Source organism: Choloepus didactylus, chromosome X, assembly GCF_015220235.1.
Source record: "Choloepus didactylus isolate mChoDid1 chromosome X, mChoDid1.pri, whole genome shotgun sequence".
Lineage (NCBI taxonomy): Eukaryota > Metazoa > Chordata > Mammalia > Pilosa > Megalonychidae > Choloepus > Choloepus didactylus.
The window spans coordinates 176410330-176433873 of record NC_051334.1 but is presented as its reverse complement, the minus strand read 5'-3'; the positions used below and the strand labels follow the sequence as shown (position 1 = coordinate 176433873).

The window sequence follows — 23544 nt, the reverse complement described above, 5'->3', positions numbered from 1 at the left end:
TTTTCAGATCCATCAATGCCTTCCTGATTGTGTATTTATTTATCTTACTGACCAAAGCTGCAGTATGCACTACTCTAAAGTATGTTTGGCAAAGTACCCCATATAATGATGAACCTTGGTATAACCAAAAGACCCAGAAAGAGCGGGAGACTTTAAAGGTAATCGGTTTTATGCTGAAAATTTTAACTACTGGACTTTTTTACCAAGCCACCGTTTATTGAAACCCTGCTCAGAGAAATGATACTTTTTGTTAGCTTTCAGGTTTTCTTTTGGTTGTATGGTAGCACTATACCATTAAATATTGAAGAAGATTTTGAGTTTTGTTTTCTTTTTACTTTAAGCATCTATATTTATCATTAGCTTTTTAGTTGTTTTAAACAATTTGGCAAGAAGTTTTGGCTTTCTAGTATAAAATGAGCTTGTGATATATATCATGAAAGGAGCATAATGGACACCTACATATCAACTTAGATCTCACATTCATATTCCTGGGGTGCAGAAAACTTTCGGGAGTGAAGTGTTAAGACAAAAGGTATATACACTGAAGAATAATGAAAAAAATTGAGGGTGTTCTTAAACGTTGTTCTCACATACTGTGATAATGTTGACTACAATGATGTAGTGTTGTGGGAAGTTTCTTTATAGCAAGAGCAGTGCTTTTAACATGTAAAAAGAAAGTTAACAATATTATACTTGTCTGCTGGAACTGTACGTCTAATTAGCATGAACTCTCTCTTATGTTTTAGGTTTTGAAAATGTTCACTGACTTCTTATCATTTATGGTTCTCTTCAACTTTATTATTCCGGTCTCCATGTATGTCACAGTAGAAATGCAGAAATTCTTGGGTTCTTTCTTCATTTCATGGGATAAGGACTTTTATGATGAAGAAATTAAGGAAGGAGCCCTGGTTAACACATCTGACCTTAATGAAGAACTTGGCCAGGTTAGAATACATTTTTATTTAAAATAAGTTAACATACTGAACTTATCTTTTTTATAGTCTAGATTATCGATGTGTGTGACCATTTTGTATTTGGAAATGTGACTCAGGGAGAATTCTGTTATGTAGACAACTAATGAAAGCAAGCAGTGTTTTCATAGCTATATCATCACTTGTTTTGATGGCACTTTTGAAAAGGATTCCAAATTTATGTGTTAAATTTGAATGTTATAGGGATTCTCTTTAAAACTTACCTGGTGATGATGTTAGATTATGGGTTAATGCATTGCAACAGGAACATGTAGTTTTCATCACTATCTATAAGCATTTGTAGATGGAGTATGGAGTAGTAAATATAGCTATTTTATAAATGTATTTTGTTCCATAAACAAAAGTGACCAGAGTTGCCCTATTGGCATTTTCTTGGTACTTTTCTTATTAGGTGGAATATAGACCTAGCAAACAGAGTTGTTTATTCCAGTACAGGAACTTAAATGAATGGAAAATGTGAGAGCATGCACTCCTCAAAATGATTTTGCTTCACAACTCAAGTGTACATCAACCAACCGATGAATGGATAAACAAAGTGTGGTATATACACACAGTGGAATATAAGTGTACATCAACCAACCGATGAATAGATAAACAAAGTGTGGTATATACACACAGTGGAATATTCTTCAGCTGTAAAAAGGAATGAAGTTCTGATACATGTGATAATATGGATGAACCATGAAAGACATCATGTTGAGTGAAATAAACCAGACGCAAAAGCGTGGTCTCACTGATATGAAATAATTGGAATAAGTAAACTCAGAGTCAAAATCTAGAATATAAGTTACCAGAGGCTGGGTTCGGGGTAGGGAATGAGGAGTTAATGTTTAAATTGTGCAGAATTTCTATTGGGGTTGATTGTAAAGTTTTGGTAATTGATGGTGGTGATGGTAGCACAACACTGTGAATGTAATTAACAGCACAGAATACATGAATATGGTTAAAAGGGGAAATTTTAGGTTGTATATATGTTACTAGCATAAAAATTAAAAGATAAAACATAGGACTGTACAACACAGTGAACCCTATCGTAAGTGATGGACTATAGTTAATAATAGAAGTATAAAAATGTTCTTTCATGAATTATAACAAATGTAACACACCAATACAGGGTATTAATAATAGGGCAGTTTATGGGGAAAAATACACCTAATGTAAACTATGGACTATAGTTAATAATACAATTATAATATTTTTTTATCAGTTGTAACAAAGGTACCCCTTTAATGCAAATTGTTAACAATAAGGGGCTATATGAGAATTCTGTAATTTTTACATGATTTTTCTGTAAACCTAAAACTTCTCTAAAGAAAAACAAGAAAGAAAAAGGGGGAAATGTTAGGTTATATATGGTACTAGAATAAAAATTTTATAAGAAAACAAACCATGGAACTGCACAACACAGTGAACCATAAGTTAAACCATGGGCTACAGTTAGTAGTTCAGTTATAAAACTGTGCTTTCATCAATTATAACAAATGTTCCACACCAATGCAAAGTGTTAATAATAGGGTGGTATTGGAATCCTGTATTTTATGCATGATTGTTCTGTAAACTCACAACTTCTCTAATTTTTTGTAAAAACAATTTTGCTTCATATACCAATGTAACCCAGGCGCCAGTCTCTAACCCAGGTGCATTTATTTTTTAATGCCGTGCAGTTCAGCTGTGAGTCTTCAAGTGATGCCTTCTTAGGTGCTTGTCTTATCAGTATGGAGAAAGTTTTTCCCTTTGTCTGAAAATAGTGTGTTCCATGTAATGATCTCCATGAGCTGAGGGATTTTTTTGGCTTGCTTGTAATTTTCATGATATTTAGAATGTCAAGGCTGTGGAAATGTCATTTTTGTGACTAGGAGATGCAAATTCAGTTAATGGAACTGTGTGGCTGGAACAAGTCCTCACACTTATTTTAAACGGTGCTAATTTGTATCTACATCACTCTTCCTGAATCTAGCTGCCCAGCCCCCTCTGTTTCTGCTCTTGACACAGTCTTCACCTAAACTAAAGTCCCAGCTTGATAGCTGCAATTACAGGGGTGCTAGGACCCTCCAGATACCATTTTGTCCAGACCTGTCCTCAAGACTCTGATGTCCCAGACCGTGGTTCTCATTCCCCAGAAACACTGGGACACTAAAGATATAACAAGAAATGAAAGTATGAATGGCTTTTTCCCTCAGATATCATTCCCAGATGGTTCTTTTATGGGTGACATGAGCTGCCACAGCTGACCCCAGCCATTTTTTTTTCTGACCGCAGCCATTTTAAACCAGAAGTTTTCTTTCAGAGACACAGACTGAGTAGAAAGAAGTACACTAGTCCCAATTAAAGGCATCACTCTGCAGAGTTTTTGAATGAAAAAAAAAGTTTCTTTTGGCATACAAGCTACCTCTGATAAACCTTTCTCTGACAACGATTTAGTGGCTCACTTTCTGGATGTTGAGCAAGCCTGCCCGTTGGAGATCCAATGCCTGGCTGGGTGGATTAACCTACCTAAGGATGAGCATGGCCAGCCTGGGGCTAGCCTCAATTAATACTGTGAAAAGAACAGCATCGTTCTATTTATGACACTTAATCGTTCTAACTATGCCTCACTAGAGAAAGGTGGGATGCCCAGGCCAGGTTCCACTCAATGAGACACTCCTATCTCCTTTTTACAGATTTCCACCTCAGCAGACTCCACATTACCTATGGGAACATAATCTTGTTCTTATCGTCTAGACTATATTAACACTGCAGAAAGTAAAGTAGAGCTTTGGGTAATGATCTGGTAAATTGACCATTGAAAAGAAGGCACAGTTTTCATTTCAGCCACCATTCTCTTCCCCCACCAAACTCGACATTTCTGGATGTGATTGTCATTTAGTCAAATCACTAAGTTAATTGTCAGACCTCCACTTCAATTAGTGCTGTGTAAAAACAACTCACCATCATTATTGGCTTACATGTGTAGAAACTACCTAAATGAAAATGCGAAGAACCCTTGAAATGGTTTCTTAAGCCATTTAGTATTCAGTGGACCAGTACATACAAAATTAAGTGTAGCCAGTGTTCTCTTTGTTAAGTTATGATTTCAGGACTATGAAGCTTTTTATGTTACTAAAGGCAGAGTCAGTTTGTTCCCATCAATACCATTGCAAACAGTTGCCTAACTTGTTCAACAATGACTCACATTGGTAGTAAAAAAGGATATGTCTAGGCCCATGTATGACATGAGAAACAAAAGGAGGTAGGCTGATGATTAGTTGAGTTGAAAAATAATGGGGTCTTTTATGATCAGACATCAATCTTTTAGATAAATGGTTTCAACCCATCTTGAAAAAATTGTGGGGACATCCTCTTGCTTCATATCCCCTGCCAGTCTTGGGGCTATACCTAAGGGTATGACTGGTCTTAAGTATATACTCTTATTTCAATAATTCAATCCAGTGATTATTTATTGAGCATCTACTGTGTATCTGGGATGAGTTTTAGGTACTGGAGTTACTATTATGAAGTAAACAAGAAGCCCTCAAGTCCTTCACCATGTAGTTGGGGGAACACACACACTGAACCTAACTATAGCAATATGATCATAATCAATCAAAAAAATTTAGGGAATGTGGGGTAGTAACAGTCTAGTACTGCATGATTTTAGTCATATCAACAGCAATAGTAAACACTTATATAGTACCTTATACTTTACAGAATATGTTCATTGTTGTGATTTATTAATCTTTATAGTCCTGTGCAGCAGGTATTATTATTTAAGACTAATATTCAAAGTTCAGAGAAATGAAGAGATTTTCCTGAGGTCACAAAGTTGGTGGAGCCAAGACTCCCATCCAAGTATTCCATTAGGTTGAACTATATCAAAATGCTGATACCTGACCAATTTTGACCAAGAAAATTGGTATTTTCATATGTTCAACCTACAGTTCAGGGTTCTTTCTACCCTACAACAGCGATCTCACCTAGGCTTTCCATCCATAAAATTATGGCTTTGAGCTTGCTGACATGGAGGGATGTCTTAGTTTCCTTGGGCTGCCGTAACAAAGAGCTATAAACTGGGTGGCATAAAGGAGCAGAAATGTATTGTCTCACAGTTCTGGAGGCTGGAAGTCTGAAATCAAGTTGTCAGCAGGGCGACTCTCCCTCTGAAACCTTAGGGGAGAATTCTTCTTTGCCTCTTCTAGCCTCTGGTATTTGCCGGCCCTCCTTGATGTTCCCTGCCTTCAGCTGCAGTGCTTCAGTCTCTGCCGCCTCCTTCCATGTGACCATCTCCCCGCTGTCTGCATGTGTCTCTTCCCCTCTTACAGGGACACCAGTCATATCAGATTAAGGGCCCACCTTACTCTGGTGTGACCTCATTTCATCTTACCTAATTCTGTCTACAATGACCCTATTTCCAAAAAAGTCACATTCACAGGTACCAAAGGATAGGACTTGAACATCTCTTTTTTGGGGACCCACAATTCAGCCCATAACAAGGGGACTTTACATCAAGTTGAAACCCATCATTAGAGAGAGAGAGAGAGGGAGAGAGGGGCTGCTACTTGATAGAGTCAAGCAGCAGTCTCTCTCTCTTTATCCATCTCCTTTAAATATGAGCATGCATTTTATTTTATTTATTTTTTAAATTTTTTTTAAAAATTTCTTTTAGAACATACATTTTAATATGAGTCACAGCTGACTCTTCCTACCCCTTTCTTGGGTATATGGCAGAGATTAGGGCAGTGGTTCTCAGAGCAGATCCAGGGAACAACAGCAGTAGCCTCACCTGGGAGCTTGTTAGAACTGCAAAATCTTGAGCCCCGCCCTTGAAACTGGGGATGGGGTCCTGCAATCTTGAGTTTTAACAAGCCCTCCAGGTGAGGATGATGCGCACCCTAGTTTATAGCCACTGCATTAGGTTATGGTTTGTTGGTTTGTACCTGTGAGATTGTGTGCAGATCCATACTGCACGAACGCTTACATACAGGCAAGCAAGTTGCACTTTATATTTTTAAGACTGCCACACTAGAACACTAATAAAAGAGATTTCTTGAATGGGTTAATGCTTGTCCAAGCGCAAGAGACACAACAACCCAGGACAACCTTCGGGGGAAAATGAAGGTTAATAATTTTGATGAGAATAAAGCCCCACAGCGTTTCATTTTAACTGGAAAAACATAAACCATACACAAATTATACCACTTGGATCAACTTAAAGAGAGAATTCAAACTTGGCTGGCTAACAGGAAAAAAATAGGAAGATTGGAATGCTATATTTGTGCCAGTGCTGCTACCGTGAAAAGCTTTGAAAAATAATTAGAAAGCAACTACTGCTTGAGTTCATCTCTTTCTCCCTTACATAATAAAAACCTTAATCTTGTGCTTATGCTTGTTCCTGTCAGCCCATAATTTTAACCATTTAAGCATAAATTGCCAAGAAAGAGGATAAAATTGTGGGTTTCCAAAAGCCAGATGTTATAAATAGAAGAGATAAAAACTGAGATAAAATGGAAATGCTCAATCTGGTTTATTTTATATGGAAAATTATTTCACAGCTTATTATTTATGAAAGTGTGCTCGTATTATACTTTGACCCATCATCATAAACTCTACTATTTTTTTTTTATAATTTGGAAACTTTTTTGAGGAGTGTCTGAAAATATACTTAGTATGTGGGAAGAAATTTAAATTATATTTTGATCACTATTGACCTATTTTGTCTCTTAATGAGGTAACTGAAACATTATTTTCCCTATTTATTTATAGTCTTTACCTTTTATGTACAGTATGTGATGCAGTACATTTCATTTCAATCCAGTATTTTTAAAGAAAATTTTATTTTTCATGGAAAAAACCCATTAGTTTTGTTTTGTTTTGTTTTGCTACAACCCAATTAATTTACGTTTTTATTAATTTTTTTTCAACTGATGATTACCATATCAGCAGATAATATGCGTGCATGTATAATTAAATAAGTGGTCAGTATATTCTTGTTTCCCTCTTGAAATATTGACTTTTCTTGTAACTTCTTTACAGCAGAAGAATTAGGTGTTAAATTGAACTGCTCTTAGTTTGATAAAATAGATGTGTTTTTTACTTCCTATTCATCTTCCACATTTGATTAGATCTGCCTTAGACATGCTGTTATTTCAATTTCTTTAGAAATATTCATTTCTCATTCTTTTGATAATGTTGCCTCTGTAATTACCTGACATTTGACAAGAAGTCTTAAGAGGTGATATTCTATGGATGTGAAAATTGCCTTGCCATACAGCTAACTAAAAAATGACAGGAAGAAAATGAAAATGTATATGTTTGTGTCTTTGTTTTTAGGTGGATTATGTATTTACAGATAAGACAGGAACACTCACTGAAAACAGCATGGAATTCATTGAATGCTGCATAGATGGGCACAAGTATAAAGATGTAACTCAGGAAGTTGATGGACTCTCTCAAACTGATGGGCCCTTAACATATTTTGACAGAGCAGATAAGGTGACATTTTTTCCATTACCATTTTACCTTGAGAATTGAATCTACATACGCACATATAAACCCTGCATAGTAGAAATTAAGAGTTTGCCAGTAGGCACATGACATAGACTTTTGAATAGCCATTTTATTTGTTCTTTTGACTTCGCCTTTCCTGTATTACTAATACCTCCAGAATTTCTAAACAAGTAGACTTTAAAAGTAGAGGGAATTGTGGGAAAAGGCATTTGGGTCAAACGTTTCCTTGTCTGTCTGCTCCTGATTTTTGCATGCTTTTTCTTTTAAAATATAAGCTCCTCTAAGAATGATATCTATTTAAATCATAAAAGTCCCAGTAGTGTGTAGGCATTAAATGAATCAGAGTCTCCCTGCGCCTGAGCTATTGCTGGATTGTAAATTAGATACCGAAAGAACCCATTGAGGCCATGAAGTCACTGCTTTGGTATTAGGTGGTGCTAAAATAAAATACCCTGTGTGAGTGAGTGCAGCCCCAGGCTTAAGCTAACTGAGAACCAGGGAACGCACGTTAGGTACCAGGAGGAGTATATGTTGCTCATTTGAGTATTAGGAATTTATAAATATCTGTTGTGCAGTTTGCTGGAGGTTATAGCATTATCCCACATTAATATCTTTTTCTCTGTTCACTGACTAGGGCTCAGGCATTGAAGTAAAAATAATATAGTCACTCTTATTTTGCCCTTCCACAGAATCGAGAAGAGCTCTTTCTGCGCGCCTTGTGTTTATGTCACACTGTGGAAATTAAAGCAAATGATGCTGTTGATGGAGCTACAGAATTAGCTGAATTAACCTATATCTCTTCTTCACCAGATGAAATAGCTTTGGTGAAGGGAGCTAAAAAGTAAGCACTTCTTGTACCACTCCTAAGAAAGTGAAATCACACAGGAAGTTAGGAGTTATTTTGGATTTTCTTGATTTGCCTTGTCTTATAAATCTCCTTATTCTTTACTAAAAAGCCAAACTGCTTTTATCAGAAAGTTTGTGAAAAATTCCCAAACCTTAACAATTGACATCTAGCTGTGCACAGATGTAACTTGCACGTCTATTTTTTTTTTGCCTTATGTATATTTTCTTTTTTTTTCTTTTTTTTAATCTTCATTTTATTGAGATATATTCTCATACCACGCAGTCATACAAAACAAATCGCACTTTCGATTGTTCACAGTACCATTACATAGTTGTACATTCATCACCTAAATCAATCCCTGACACCTTCATTAGCACACACACAAAAATAACAAGAATAATAATTAGAGTGAAAAAGAGCAATTGAAGTAAAAAAGAACACTGGGTACCTTTGTCTGTTTGTTTCCTTCCCCTATTTTTCTACTCATCCATCCATAAACTAGACAAAGTGGAGTGTGGTCCTTATGGCTTTCCCAATCCCATTGTCACCCCTCATAAGCTACATTTTTATACAATTGTCTTCGAGATTCATGGGTTCTGGGTTGTAGTTTGATAGTTTCAGGTATCTACCACCAGCTACCCCAATTCTTTAGAACCTAAAAAAGGTTGTCTAAATTGTGCGTAAGAGTGCCCACCAGAGTGACCTCTCGGCTCCTTTTGGAATCTCTCTGCCACTGAAGCTTATTTCATTTCCTTTCACATCCCCCTTTTGGTCAAAAAGATGTTCTCAGTCCCACGATGCCAGGTCTACATTCCTCCCCGGGAGTCATATTCCACGTTGCCAGGGAGATTCACTCCCCTGGGTGTCTGATCCCACGTAGGGGGGAGGGCAGTGATTTCACCTTTCAAGTTGGCTTAGCCAGAGAGAGAGGCCACATCTGAGCAACAAAGAGGCATTCGGGAGGAGGCTCTTAGGCACAACCATAGGGAGGCCTAGCCTCTCCTTTGCAGCAACCGTCTTCCCAAAGGTAAAACCTATGGTAGAGGGCTCAAGCCATCAAACCACCAGTCCCCTATGTCTGTGGTCATGTTAGCAACCATCGAGGTGGGGTAGGCGAATACCCCTGCATTTTCCACAGGCTCCTCAAGGGGGCACTACATCTTTTTTTCCTTGTTTTTCTTTTTTTTTTTAACTTTCCCTTCTTTTTTAAATCAACTGTATGAAAAAAAAGTTAAAAAGAAAACAAACATACAATAAAAGAACATTTCAAAGAGACCATAACAAGGGAGTAAGAAAAAGACAACTAACCTAAGATAACTGCTTAACTTCCAACATGTTCCTACTTTACCCCAAGAAAGTTACCTAATATAGCAACATTTCTGTGAACTTGTTCCTACTATATCCATCAGAAATTAACAGACCATAGTCATTTGCATGACTATTTAACAGGCTGGCTAGAAAGTCAAGAGTTCATATTATATTTTGCAAATCGTATAATTGTGGTTACTTTTTGTACAATACATGGTATTTCTGAAGTGCTTCCTAATCATTCTAATTTCTCCTGGCAGTTTTGATGACATTTGATAACTGACAATCCAGTTTTACCCATGAGGCCCAAGATGATTATGTGACCAAAAGGATACCCAATCCGTTAGCTACAGAGTTGGAATTAAAAATTGTTTCTCCCTTGGTTACAATTTGTTGACTGTGCATTGACTTGCTATGTGTTATCAACTCGACCAGTATGGGGAAGTGCAGTTATATGATCATATGATAGAGAAGAAAAGAATAAACAAAATCTAGTGTAAGGGAAAAGTAATCATTCTTCAGAGATACCCAAAGGTCTTTTTTATTGATTTTGACAGGTATGGATTCACATTTTTAGGAATTCAGAATGGCCATATGAGAGTAGAGAACCAAAGAAAAGAAATAGAAGAGTAAGTAGCATTGTGTGTTTGATTTTTCTCATTTCCTAACCCTGCAGTAAACATTGGATGGATTCAGGAAGGGCAGCAAACGAAACTGGATGCATCTATAAATATGGGACTCTGTTCTGTTCAGAGTTTTATGTAAATGTAGTTGGAATAGGAAATGCCATTTTCCTAGAATGGCAGACGCTGAGGTTTGGGATGGAAAGAATTCCCATTTGGTTCCCACACGGGTCCAGTAGCCTTAAATGATCCCTTTCTCTGCTGGGATTTTCGTTCTGAAATTTAGATGTCGTTCCAGGTCTCTAACACAGGCTGCAAGAAAAATTAGTGAACATGCATGAACCCTTCTGCTACAGACCACTCTGGCATTTTTAAGCCCATCCAGTAATGGCAGCTCTGTTGTTATCCAGAGCCTTTTATTTGGCTTGTTGTAGATGCTCAGGTGTGAGCTTCAGGGCAAATACTATGAAGCAACTCTGGCCCACATTTCCTTCTTTTACTACAAAGACCCCAATGTCAAATCGTGTTGACTTAATGGCAGATTTTAATTAATCTCTTTGATTAATTTGAATTCTTTCATCTGAACCTGAAATGTGATTATCTTACCTGACTTCCATTCTGGAACTCATAAGAACCATCTTAAGACATCTGTAATGCATGTAGAGGCACTTGGGGAATATGCCCCATGGGGTAGGATGCTTAGAAGCCCAGAGGAGAGTTCTTTGGCCTGACGTCCGGGAGCCCAGAGTCATTGTCAGAGTTCAGACACTACAACAGTGTCCCTATCTGGCCAGCACCAACAAATGAGATGCTACAGGTGGATGGCTTATAGCACACACATATGCACACACATTTCAAATGAATAACCCTTTCACTCCCACCAAAACCATGCTACATAGTAAATATTTTTGGTCCAATGCATATATCCAAGTTGTTTATTTTCAAGAAAATATTCTCTTACATTTTTTTCCGGTAATTTAACTCTTTAACTCTCCTGTATTCTTTAACCTGATTAATGGGCAGCCATCCACCCACAAATTTGAGCAATCTGATCATGTCATTCCCCTGTTCAAACCCTTCCATGGCTTTACTGTTGCTTCCAGGATAATATCCCAAATTCTTGGCATGGCACACAAAGTTTCACATTTCCTAGCTGCTGCTTCTTTCTCTTGCTTCATCTCTTGCTATTCCCCTATCAATTTGTTTTCAGGCCCTGATGAGCTATTCAAAGTTCCCCCATAGGCCACATGCTCTTATGCCACTTTGCCTTTGCACATGCTTTTCCTTCTACTTGGAATGCCATGGCCCCCTTTTGTCATCCTATCACTCCTGTTGGTAAGTGTAAAACCCAGTTCAGGTACTACCTCTTCCAGGAAGCCTTCCTTCTGATGGCTTCCCTCTGTGCTCTCACCTCACCCCTATGAGTGCCTCTACTACATTACTTAGCAGAATGGGGGGGGTTGTTGTTTCATTATCCTCTGCCTCCTCCATCATATGGTGAGCTCCATGAAGGAAGAGACTCAGACAGATTCACCTCTATTCCCCAGCACCCAGCACTGTGCCTGACACGTAGCAGGTACTCCATATATATTAGTAAAATAATTGGCAAGGGTGGGACTATTTCTAGACCCCTCCATATAGGGCTTGGTAAGACAGTTCTCCTTGCCTTTGTCCTCTATTCCTATTCTCCTTACCATTTTAAGAAATGTAATGAGAGAATATAGCTATCCCTTAGCCAATACTGGTGTCCTTTGACAGTATGTTCTACATGCATAGAAATTCCAAAGACACAAGGGTGCACACAGCCAGCCACCCTTACCCAAAGATGACAACTTTCTCTTCATTTAAGATCTTTATATATCTTATGATGTCTCTGTTTTGTTTTCTTTTTCCCACTCTGGTCTAGATGATTTACTATTTTCATTTCTCTTCAAGGTATGAACTTCTTCACACCTTAAACTTTGATGCCCTCCGCCGACGTATGAGTGTAATTGTAAAGACACAAACAGGTATATATTTCTAAAACTTGATTTTTTTTTCCATTTGTAGGTTTAAATGTTGACAAATGATTTCATGAAAAAAATATCTCATGTAGTAGTGTAGGATTAGCTGGATAGGCAAAGCCGTAGCTTTTAAATATGCCTTCATGTACTTATTTAAGCACAGATGTTCAGTTTGGCAGATTGTCAATGGCAGAAACCCTGGTATATGCATTTTCTTGGAAACCAAAGAACTATACTCTTCTGTCGCAGGTGTCCAAAGAGGAACTGAAAGGATTGCTTTTTTAAGGCTCAAGGTACTGACCAGTAGGAACTAGATGCAGTAGTCCAGTACAATTGGATGGTCTGGGATTACTAGCAGCAGAATCCTTGGGTGAAAACAGTTGGCAGTTACCCATCCCTGACCTTCTTAATTCCCTTCCTGTTTTCCACTTCCTGGGAGTAGTTGAGTTAGAGATGACTAAGGGCCAGGGTTCTTGGAGGAGGCATTATGGTTGCACTCCAGCATTCTGGCCTAATTGTTTGGCATACTGAAGCTTGCTCTTTGTAGGAGTTTGAGTGCCATCATCCTAGGGCTCTCCCATTTCCTTGGGAGGCACCATGGTAGGATCATATCTGTATTCTGCTAGGCCTATGGGGGAGCATACTGCCTGCTGTGAACATGGGCTCTCAGATGCTCACACACATTTGTCTGTATGTGGTTTTTTCCCCAAGAACAATATCCTTGATTTATTTCCCAATAATTTCCTTTTCAATATTAACTCTGTTCCAAATTTCTTAACATGAGAATGCCTTCTGGGAGGATGCACACAGACTCTTGGGTTAGCATATTCAACTTCATTTATGCTTTATGGTGTGATTGCAAAGTCACAAAATTGATTTTACTCTGTGATGGTGAAATTTGTTTTCTGACTTTTAAACACAATTTGAATCAGTGAGAGAAAATTTTTAAAAAGTACCATTTGAAATACTCACTTTTCTGGTGTGTGCATATCCACATATGTTTTCTGTGAATGATCAGATGTCTGGGGAAGTGGTCTGGTTGCAAATGGCCCCAACCTCCAAGCCACACTTTTTAAATTGTTAAACTCAGCTCTTTGCCTTCTAAAGGTAAAGCATCTTTCTTGTCACTCAACTATGAATACTTTCCTGGGTGCATGAACTGATCTAAAGCTGCACTCTGAGCATTCTACAAATCTATTCTCAAGTTTCCTGTAAAAACTGGCAAGCCACTGTTTTAAAAGCTACCTTGCATAGTTTATTCAAAATGATACCAACTTTTTCAGCTTGAGTTTGGTCCTTGATGTCTATAGTTGCCATATCTGCACTCTAGACCATGGCCAATGCCATTTTCAAAGCGAATACAGATACATCTCCTTGACATAAGCACAGTCCTCCATGATTTACCAGGAGAGAGTGTATTTTAATAGAGGGGCATATTGTAAACACTGAGTTATTAATTATGTCCATATTGGTCTCAAGAAGTAGTGAGAGTTCCCCTGACAGACTGAAGGCCAGGATGTCTCATTCCATTTGGATTACCATTGCAAATCAGGCTCAGGACACATGGTAGCTCCATGAGAGAGGTTCCCCTAATAGTTAATTGTTATTAAAATCCTAATACTGGCCCAGTCAAGATGGCAGAGTAGAAGCTTCAGGGCTCCAATAAGGGCTGGCCAAAATATCTTTCTCAAAGCCCCAGAAAACAGTTAACTAACAGATAGCCGTAACAGGGCAAGTGCCAAATCGAGAAAAAGGCCACTTAAAAATGGTAGGATCTCGTGATGCCCTGACTGCCTCCTCTCCTATCCCCTCACCAGCTTGGCAAAGAGTTGGCCTGCACTTCCAGTGCTGATCCCAGGTCCTGGTTCCGGGAGGAACAGATAGTGACCCTTGTGCACATACTGGGAACATGCATGTCTGGCCTGAACTGTCCAGTGGTGGCCTGAGGGACTTGCTGACTTAAAACTTGCTCTGTGTGTAGAAGGTGACCACACAGAACTCTCCTTTAGAATGCTGGGGGAGAACAGCCAAGTCATGTTTCCTGGGGCAAGGTATTGCTGACTTGTAGGACATACAGTGCAGTGCCTAGGAATGCAAAGAAACTGATCCTAGGGAAGAAGAGACATTTGTATCTTTAAAAGCAGGGGAATTCCTAAGGCCACACACACATGCCACAGACAAGGACCCTATGCTTTGGCCTGGAGCTATTCTCCAAACTTTATGAAGAAACTTAATCTGAAGGAGAGCATTAATACAGGTCAATATGCAAGGACTGGGAAAGATGTTTTCTTTCTCTCCTCTTCTTTTTTTTTTGGTTAGCTCCTGGCACTCAAAGAAAGTACTGTCATAACGTTAGCTGGATACAAGTTTAAGGAGTAGACACCTCAGGGTCTAAATTCCAGTGATAACATATTAAAATATCAAAATGTCCAAATTTTAACAAAAGGTCACAAAACATACAAAGAAGAAATAAGTGATGGCCCAGGGAAACAAAGATTAAAGCATTGGAAACCATCATTGAGGAGGATCAGACCTGGGACATTGCAGACAAAAATTTTTAAAAAATGGTCCTAAATGTGCTCAGAGAGCTCAAGGAAAATATGGTCAAAGAAAGGAAATCAGAAAAATGATAGATAAACACAAAGAGAATGTCAATAGGGAGATGGAAATTATGAAACCAAACCAAGCAGAGATGAAGACCACAGTAACAGAAATTAAAAATTCCCGAGTAGGAAATGAAATAAACTTCAGTGGCAGAGAGATTCCAAAAGGAGCTGAGAGGTCACTCTGGTGGGCACTCTTACCCACAATATAGACAACCCTTTTTAGGTTCTAAAGAATTGGGGTAGCTGGTGGTAGGTACCTGAAACTATCAAACTACAACCCAGAACCCATGAATCTTGAAGACAATTGTATAAAAATGTAGCTTATGAGGAGTGACAATGGGATTGGGAAAGCCATAAGGACCACACTCCCCTTTGTCTAGTTTATGGATGGATGGTAGAAAAATAGGGGAAGAAAACAAACAGACAAAGGCACCCAGTGTTCTTTTTTCCTTTAATTGCTCTTTTTCACTTTAATTATTATTCTTGTTATTTTTGTGTGTGTGCTAATGAAGGTGTCAGGGATTGATTTTGGTGATGAATGTACAACTATGTAATGGTACTGTGAACAATCGAATGTACGATTTGTTTTGTAAAAAAAAAAAAAAAACAACAATAATAATCATTCAAAAGAAAAAAAATTCCCGACTAGGGTTCAACCTGAGATTGGAACTGGCAGAAGAAAGAATCAGTGAACTTGAAGATACGGCATTTGAAATCATACTTTGCCAGAAAGAACGAAGCAAAGTGAATAGGGCTTGAGGAACCTGTGGGATATCATCAGGCATCCCAGTATATACATTGTGGGAATCCCAGAAAGAGAGAAAGCAGCAGAGAGAATATTCAAAGAAATAATGGCTGAAAACTTCCCAAATTTAACAAAAGACACAAATATACACATCCAACATACTCAACAAACTCCAAACAGTATAAACCCAAATAGACCCACACCATGCCATGTTAAAAACAAACTGTTAACTGGCAAAGATAAAAGAGAGAATTCTGCAAACCGCAAGAGGGAAGCAATATGTCACATACAAGGGAGCCACAATAAGTTTAAGTGCTGATTTCTCATCAGAAACCATGGAGACAAGAAGGTTTACTTGAAGCCACAAGAAATAAAGCTCTCCAATAAAGATAATGGCATGGGTAAATATAAATGCCAGCACTACTGTGGTTTTGGTTTGTAACTCCACTTTTTGCTTCCTACAGGATCTAAAAGGCCAATGCACAAAATGATCAAATCATTGGTTCAGGGCTCATAATGTTATAAACATGTAATTTGTGACAAGAACTTCATAAAGGTGGGGGTGGGGCGCAGAGGGGTATAGGAACATAGTTTATGTATACACCAACCTTGATTGGGAGGAATGCCTGAGAGCACAGTATAAAATCTGTAAGTAAAAACCCAAACTGTGCTGGGAGCTCCCTCCTCCCACGACAGGCTTAGCTGCAAAACCTTGGTGTGGTAGACAGCAGCACTCTCCCAGCAAGCGAATATAGCTCAACCGAGCTCCAACTGGGGTTTTAATTAACAATTGTGGACAGCTGAATACAAGCTACAAACCCCCAGCAAACAGACAGAGGCTTTTAGTGACGACTGACCTTGAAGAACCAGAAGACTCATCTGTCCTGGGAAGGGGAGCCCAGAAGACCAGGTGTTACCTCTGGCTGATGAGTGAAACTGGGGTGGGGGGGGCAGGTACTGGCTCTAAAAGGGGGCTTTCTGTCCCTTTTTCTCTCTCTCAACCTGAGGGGCTCAGAGGAGATAGCTGCAGCTATTTTCAGTTCACAGTGCTCTGACCCAGACAGGAGTGGAGACAACAGAGTCAGAGAGACAACAGTTTAAATGCAGATGATAAATCCCTAGTTGGTATATCTTTCCTAAGAGTAAGGAGGTGGGGCTCAGCTTCCTCTTCAGAACCTTCAGAAGGAAGTGGTGTGATATATTTAAGATACTGAAAGAGAAAAGTCATCAACCAAGAATCCTATATTTGGCAAAACTGTCCTTCAAATAGGAGGGAGAGTTTAAAATATTCTCTGACAAACAGGCAATGACAGAGTTTGTGAAAAAGATGCCTGCTCTATAGGAAACACTAAAGGGAGCACTACAGACAGATAAGAAAAGACAGGAGTGAGAGGTTTGGAACACAATTTTGGGTGATGGTAGCACAGCAATGTAAGTACACTGAACAAAGATGACTGTGAATATGGTTGAAAGAGGAAGGTTAGGAGCATGTGGGACACCAAAAGGAAAGAGGAAAGATAAAGACTGGGACTGTACAACTCAGTGAAACCTGGAGTGCTCAACAGTTGTGATAAAATGTACAAATATGTTTTTACATGAGGGAGAACAAATGAATGTCAACCTTGCAAGATGTTAAAAATAGGGTGGTATTGGGGAAAAAATACAATCAATGCAAACTAGAGACTACAGTTAACAGAAACATTGTATTATGTTTCCTTTAATGTAACAAAGGCAATATACCAAAGCTAAATGCCTTTAAGAGGGGAACATAAGGGAGGGGTATGGGACTCTTAGCATTGGTGATGTTGTCTGACTCTACTTTAGGTTAACTCTGTCTTTCCTTTCATTACTTTTTAGCTTTTTTTCTTTCTTTTTCTTTTGTTTCTCTACCTTCTTTGACTCTTCCTCCTCCTCTGTGGAAGAAATGGAGATGTCCTTATATAGATAGTGGCGATGGGGGTGAATACATAAATATATGATTATACAGGGAACCATCAATTGTTTACTTAGGATGGAAAGTATGGTGGGTGAACAAAACCGTCTTTAAAAAAACAAAACAAAACAGATTGATGAAGAAACCTTGAGGGCACCACATTGAATGAAATAAGTCAGACACATAAGGACAAGTATTGCATGGTCTCACTGATATGAACTAGTTATAATATGTAAACAAATAGACATGAAATATAAGTACCAGGATATGGAATGAGGTTAAAGAATGGGGAGCATCTGCTTATTATGAGCAGAATGCTCAACTAGGTCAAACTTAAGTGTTTGGAAATGGGCAGAGGTGATGGTAGCATGTTATTGTGAGAATAACAGTGCTGAATGGTGTGTAAAAGTGGTGGAAGGGGGAAGCTTAGAGTCATGTATGTCACCAGAAGGAAAGTTGGAGATTAAAACATGGGAATGTATAAAACAGTTCATCTTGTGGTGGACAATGTCCATGATTAACTGTACAAATATTAGAAATCTCTTTCATGAACTAGAACAAATGTATGACACTGTAACTAGAAGTTAATAATAGAGGGGTATATAGGGAAAAGATATACCTATTGCAAGCTATGTACTACAGTTAGTAGTATTTTAACATTCTTTTACCAATAGTAACAAATGTACTATTCCAGTACTAGGAGTCAGTAATGGAGGGGGGGGGGTGGTTAATGGCATGGGAGGATTTGAGTTTTCTTTTCTTTTGTCTTTATTTCTTTTCTGGAGTAATGAAAATGTTCTAAAAATTGAAAAAAGATAATTGTGGTGATGGATGCACAGCTGTATGATGGTACCATGGGCAATTGTTCACTTTGGATCTTTGAATAATTGTATGATCTGTGAACAATCTCAATAAAATTAAATTTTTAAAAAAAGACATTATTGGGACATAAAAAATTGGAATTTAGCACATAAGTTTTTTATCAATATTAATTTTAATGAACTTGATAACTGCACTTCAAGTAATTAAATAAGTGAATGTCCTTGTCCACACAAATGTACATATAAGTATTATGTGTACAATCTGCACTCAGTTGTTCACAAAATAGATAGATTGGATGGATGGATGATAGAACGATATGGCAGAGGAGGCAAAGTGCTAAAAATTGGTGAATCTGTGTATCTGGGAGTGAGATATGTTGGATTTCTCTATATGGGGTTTGTATTTTTTTTTTTTTTTTTTTTTTTGCCACTGTCCTGTAAGTTTGGAATTATTTCAGAATACAAAGTTCAAAAAAAATCCCAATACTTGTTTTAAAATATTAAATTGAATATTTTGCTTCTTTATTTTAGGGGACATACTGCTCTTTTGTAAAGGGGCAGACTCCGCTGTTTTTCCCAGGGTACAAAATAATGAAATAGAGTTAACCAAAGCTCACGTGGAACGCAATGCAATGGTGAGTCTACATCTCCCACCCTCATAAGTAAATGAGAAACTGCCAGAGAAGATCATGTTTATGGGAGTGATTTCTAAATGAATTTTAGCTCATTTTCATTGTTGTCTTTTGTATTGGGGGGATTGAGGAATATTATTTTACTTATTTTTTTAAAACCCCAAAGCTAGTTTCTGGTCAGAATTTGCAACCTTAAAGAGTTTTCAGGAATCTTTGTTTAATATTGCTTCTGCTTCCCCCACCCTCCCACCCCAAGGACTATTACTTTGTTATTCTGAACCTATTGGAATGCTGCCTTTAGAGATGCAATCTGTTCTTTTTTTTCCTGCCTAGATATGATCCAGAATTTCTCTTTTATGCAGAGGGTAAAGCAAGAATGTTTATTGAGAACCTGTTTTGTTGAAATGTGAGTTGCATAACTACAGATTTACTGCTTTGCTTCTAGGATGGGTATCGGACACTTTGTGTAGCCTTCAAAGAAGTTGCTCCAGATGATTATGAAAAGATTAACAGACAGCTCATAGAGGCAAAAATGGCCTTGCAAGACAGAGAAGAGAAAATGGAAAAGGTTTTTGATGATATTGAGATGAACATGAATTTAATTGGCGCTACTGCAGTGGAAGACAAGTAACTAGAAAATGATACTCTTGTTATTTTAATGCACAGTAATTTAAGTGGGATCTGTCCCAGATTAATACTTTTTCTCAAGTTTTGAAATCTTTCATTTGACTTTGTTGTTTAATTGGGATTAAAGATTCATTTATTGTAGCGTATATGAAACATTATATGAGATTTTGAACTGTTTGTGGGAATGATTTTTTAAGTTAAATACAAATGACTCAGAAGAATGAATCAGTCATCACTTTGTTATTTTGAATATTTATTAAGCCATCCATTCATTAATCAGATATTTTTTAAATAGTCTTACCCAGGGTAAGTGGGGGGTGTAGGGAGCTTTGTGCTAGAAGGCATCATTTGAGCTGGTGTTTAGAAGAATGGGTAGTATTTTAACAGACAGAAATGAGCAGAAAAGAAATTCAAGGTAGAGGGAACAACACAGGAGCTTACCTGGTTTAACAAAGCAGAACATGTTTTTGCATACTTTAAAATAGTTTACTTTATCCAGAACGAGCTCTGCCAGACATGATTAGAAAACTCCAGCATTGATACACCTGAAAGAAGAATTTTTAGACTCTAAATAATTTAGGAAATTTCTTAAAAATTATAATTGCAAATTATGAGATTTAGCCAAACAACAAGTTGCATATACTCAACCACATTGGAAGGCATTGAAATTCTAATGAAAGTTAGTCTAATCTCATTGTTATTCCTTAGCCAAAAGGAGCCCAAAGAAAGTACCATTCTTTTTCTATCTTTGTTTTTCTGAATTATACTTAAATTATCATTCAGGACTGTTGATTTTCCTATTTTTAAGCTTCTCAAGGGTGGGGATTCACTGATTCCTCTCAATGTCAGATTAGAATGTTTTTGGGCCTTTCTGTTCTGAAGCATGGTAAGTATTTGAATGGTGAGATATGTAATATAATGAAATATGCTAAAGTGCCAGTGAATAAGAACATTTGGTATGTTTCTAAACATTTTAGTTCAGGGTAATGATTCTTAATTCTGCCATAGGATACCATTTGCTTCACGAGATGTAATAACTCACTTTTATACATAAAATTATGCCAGAGAAAATGCTCTCAGAAGGAGTAGGGGATATAGAAGCAAACCACCATGATAAAGTGTCAGGACTCCACAATTGCTGTGAATCATCAAAATTTTCTCTTTAACAAGCCTTCTTGCAGAATCCCTGCTGGGTATTTTGGATGATAACAAGGTTTCCTTTTTGTTCCCAGGCTACAAGATCAAGCTGCTGAGACCATTGAAGCCCTGCATTCAGCAGGCCTGAAAGTCTGGGTGCTTACCGGGGATAAGATGGAGACAGCCAAATCCACATGCTATGCCTGCCGCCTTTTCCAAAACAACACTGAGCTCTTGGAACTGACCACAAAAACCATCGAAGAATGTGGAAGAAAAGAAGATCGATTACATGAACTGTTGATAGAATATCGTAAGAAGCTGCTGCACGAATTTCCTAAGAGTACCAGAAGCCTTAAGAAGTAAGGAAGTTCATCAGTTTCTTTTATGTAGACATGGGTACAGGCGTAAATCACAGCTGCTTATGCAGAAGGCTCCATTTTCTGTAATTTATCATTCTCTGTTTGAGGTGTTTTATCTTTGTAAGTTAAAACCTTCCCCGAGGACATGGTTAATGGCCCATTTGAGATTGTTTGGCACTTTCCACTTCTCCTTTAACGATATTCACTTACAAGAAAACCCTGAATTTCTCAACATTTAGAAAAATAGCTGAATTGCTAAATGTTTAGGGCCTGGGTAGTTTGCGTTGATATACTGGCCTGGTCTGTGTTAAGAAAAAAATACTCCTTTTCATAGTATCTTAAATTGAATGTTAAAAAAAAAAAACACAACAGTCTCTCTGACCATTTTCATTCATTTTAAGGTCCTGGAGCCATTTCTGTGTGGATTTTCAGGACCCACAACTCCAAAGGGAACCAAATGCTTGCTAATATAGCCACTTTGACTTTGCTTTCAACTAGCTGCTTAAGAAGAACTTGTGGAACCTAAGGGTCTCAAGGAAAGCCACTGATCTACAATAATTCAATGCCAGATATATATTTTTCTATACTTCCCATTGACCAAGGGTCAGCCTTGTGTAAACCATGGGCAATTTGATTTCCTCTTCTGGAATACCACAGGATGTACCTGTAATACCAAAGGCCCCAAGCAATGAGTATTGATCTTTTCTTAAGTATACTTTATCTTCGAGGTACAATGTTAAACACTTGATATAATTATTCTTATTTAATTGTCACAACTATCCAATGAGGCATCTTAATTTCCTCATTTTACAGATGAAATTGAGTTTCAGAAAGGTGAAGTAAGTTGCTTGTAATCCCACAGATCGGAAGGAGTAGAACAAAGTCTATCCAATTCCAAAGTCCATGCCTTTGACAACAGTACTACATCTGTATCCCCATCTCTGGTGTTTATAAAAGCTCTACTTGTGAGGCTCTGGCCAATTCTTCTTCTTTTTTTAATTTTTAATTCAGTTGTATTCAGATATATTCACATACTATACAGTCATCCACAGTGTACAATCAGCTGTTCACTATACCATCATATAGTTGTGCATTCATCACCCCAATCAATTTTTAAACATTTTCATTACTCCAAAAAGAATAAAAATAAGAATAAGAATAAAAATAAAAAAGAGCACTCAAGTCACCCCCCCATCCCACCCTATTTTTAATTTAGTTTTTGGCCCCATTTTTCTACTCATCCATCCATACACTGGACAAAGGGAGTGTGAGCCACAAGGTTTTCACAATCACACTGTCATACCATGTAAGCTACATAGTTATACAGTCGTCTTCAAGAATCAAGGGTACTGGGTTGCAGTTCGACAGTTTCAAGTATTTCCTTCTAGCTATTCTAATACATTAAAAACTAAAAAGGGATATCTATATAATGCATAAGAATAACCTCCAGGATGACCTCGCGACTCTCAGCCACTGAAACTTTATTTTGTTTCATTTCACTTCTCCCTTTAGGTCAAGAAGATTTTCTCAATCCCATGATGCCAGGTCCAGGCAGACTTAGACCCTTGGGAGTTATGTCCCATGTAGCAGGGAGGGCAGTGAGTTTACCTGCCTAGTGGGCTTAGAGAGAGACAGGTCTGGCCAATTCTTAAGCATCTGTTTGTTCCTCTGGTTTTTGGACAGCAGTGAGAGGAACAGATTTTTACTAATTGCCTATGATAAATGTTTACTTCCTTTAGCCAAATGGTATTTGTAAAGGCAGTCCAAACTTGCTTGCATTTTGCTTGTCCATTCAACAGCTCTGGGGCACTTTTGTAAAAGCCAAGGCTTTCAGAAAACTTTAACTCGACATCATCATCACAGACTATCCCCTCTTCCTGGCTCATCTCTTTGGAGTTGGGTTTAGTCTTCACTCCAGTTACACAGTCTTCAGACCCAGAATCACTTTTGCCAGCTTCTGCTCCTTTGCCACTTCCACGTCAAAGCAAGCACCAAGCCTTATCCATGTTCTCTTTCTCACTAATAGTGCCCCAACTCAGAATCCTATACCTCATGCCTCAAATCCCTTAAACCCCTCTGTCCTTAAGTAAAACACTACCTGTACCATGCCCTGCTTAGAAACCTTTAGTGATCCATCATTATGCACAGTATTGAGGCACACCAAAGGCCTCCAGCTCCCCTTTTGACATGATTTCCCAGGGCACCACAACATAAATCCTCTTCCCTGACCTCTTTCTGCCCTGTCTTTCAAGTCCCATTTCAGATAGCTCATCCCTGTTAAGAGCCCACTGTTCTTTCCTGTGTGTATTTATTGTCCTAGTCACTGGGCATTAACCATTCTATCTTTTTTGGTTTGGTATAGTCTCTCATGTATGTTTCCATCACCCCAGGGAAATTTCCTATTCTCCAAGGAAAGATTAATCAGTAA

The 23544-nt window shown here is 38.0% G+C and overlaps 1 protein-coding gene across 4 annotated transcripts in view; it reads left to right on the top strand.

Annotated features, from left to right (window-relative positions):
* ATP11C (ATPase phospholipid transporting 11C) overlaps positions 1-23544 on the top strand; it is a 198080-nt gene that overhangs the window by 129128 nt on the left and 45408 nt on the right. For all 4 annotated transcript variants that reach the window (XM_037820975.1, XM_037820974.1, XM_037820973.1 and 1 more), the window contains 9 exons: positions 8-158; positions 747-944; positions 7299-7460; positions 8165-8316; positions 10188-10259; positions 12189-12262; positions 18893-18996; positions 19439-19620; positions 20853-21116. In XM_037820975.1, coding sequence (XP_037676903.1) covers positions 8-158; positions 747-944; positions 7299-7460; positions 8165-8316; positions 10188-10259; positions 12189-12262; positions 18893-18996; positions 19439-19620; positions 20853-21116 — 1359 coding nt within the window. The remainder of the gene's footprint in view (positions 1-7; positions 159-746; positions 945-7298; positions 7461-8164; positions 8317-10187; positions 10260-12188; positions 12263-18892; positions 18997-19438; positions 19621-20852; positions 21117-23544) is intronic.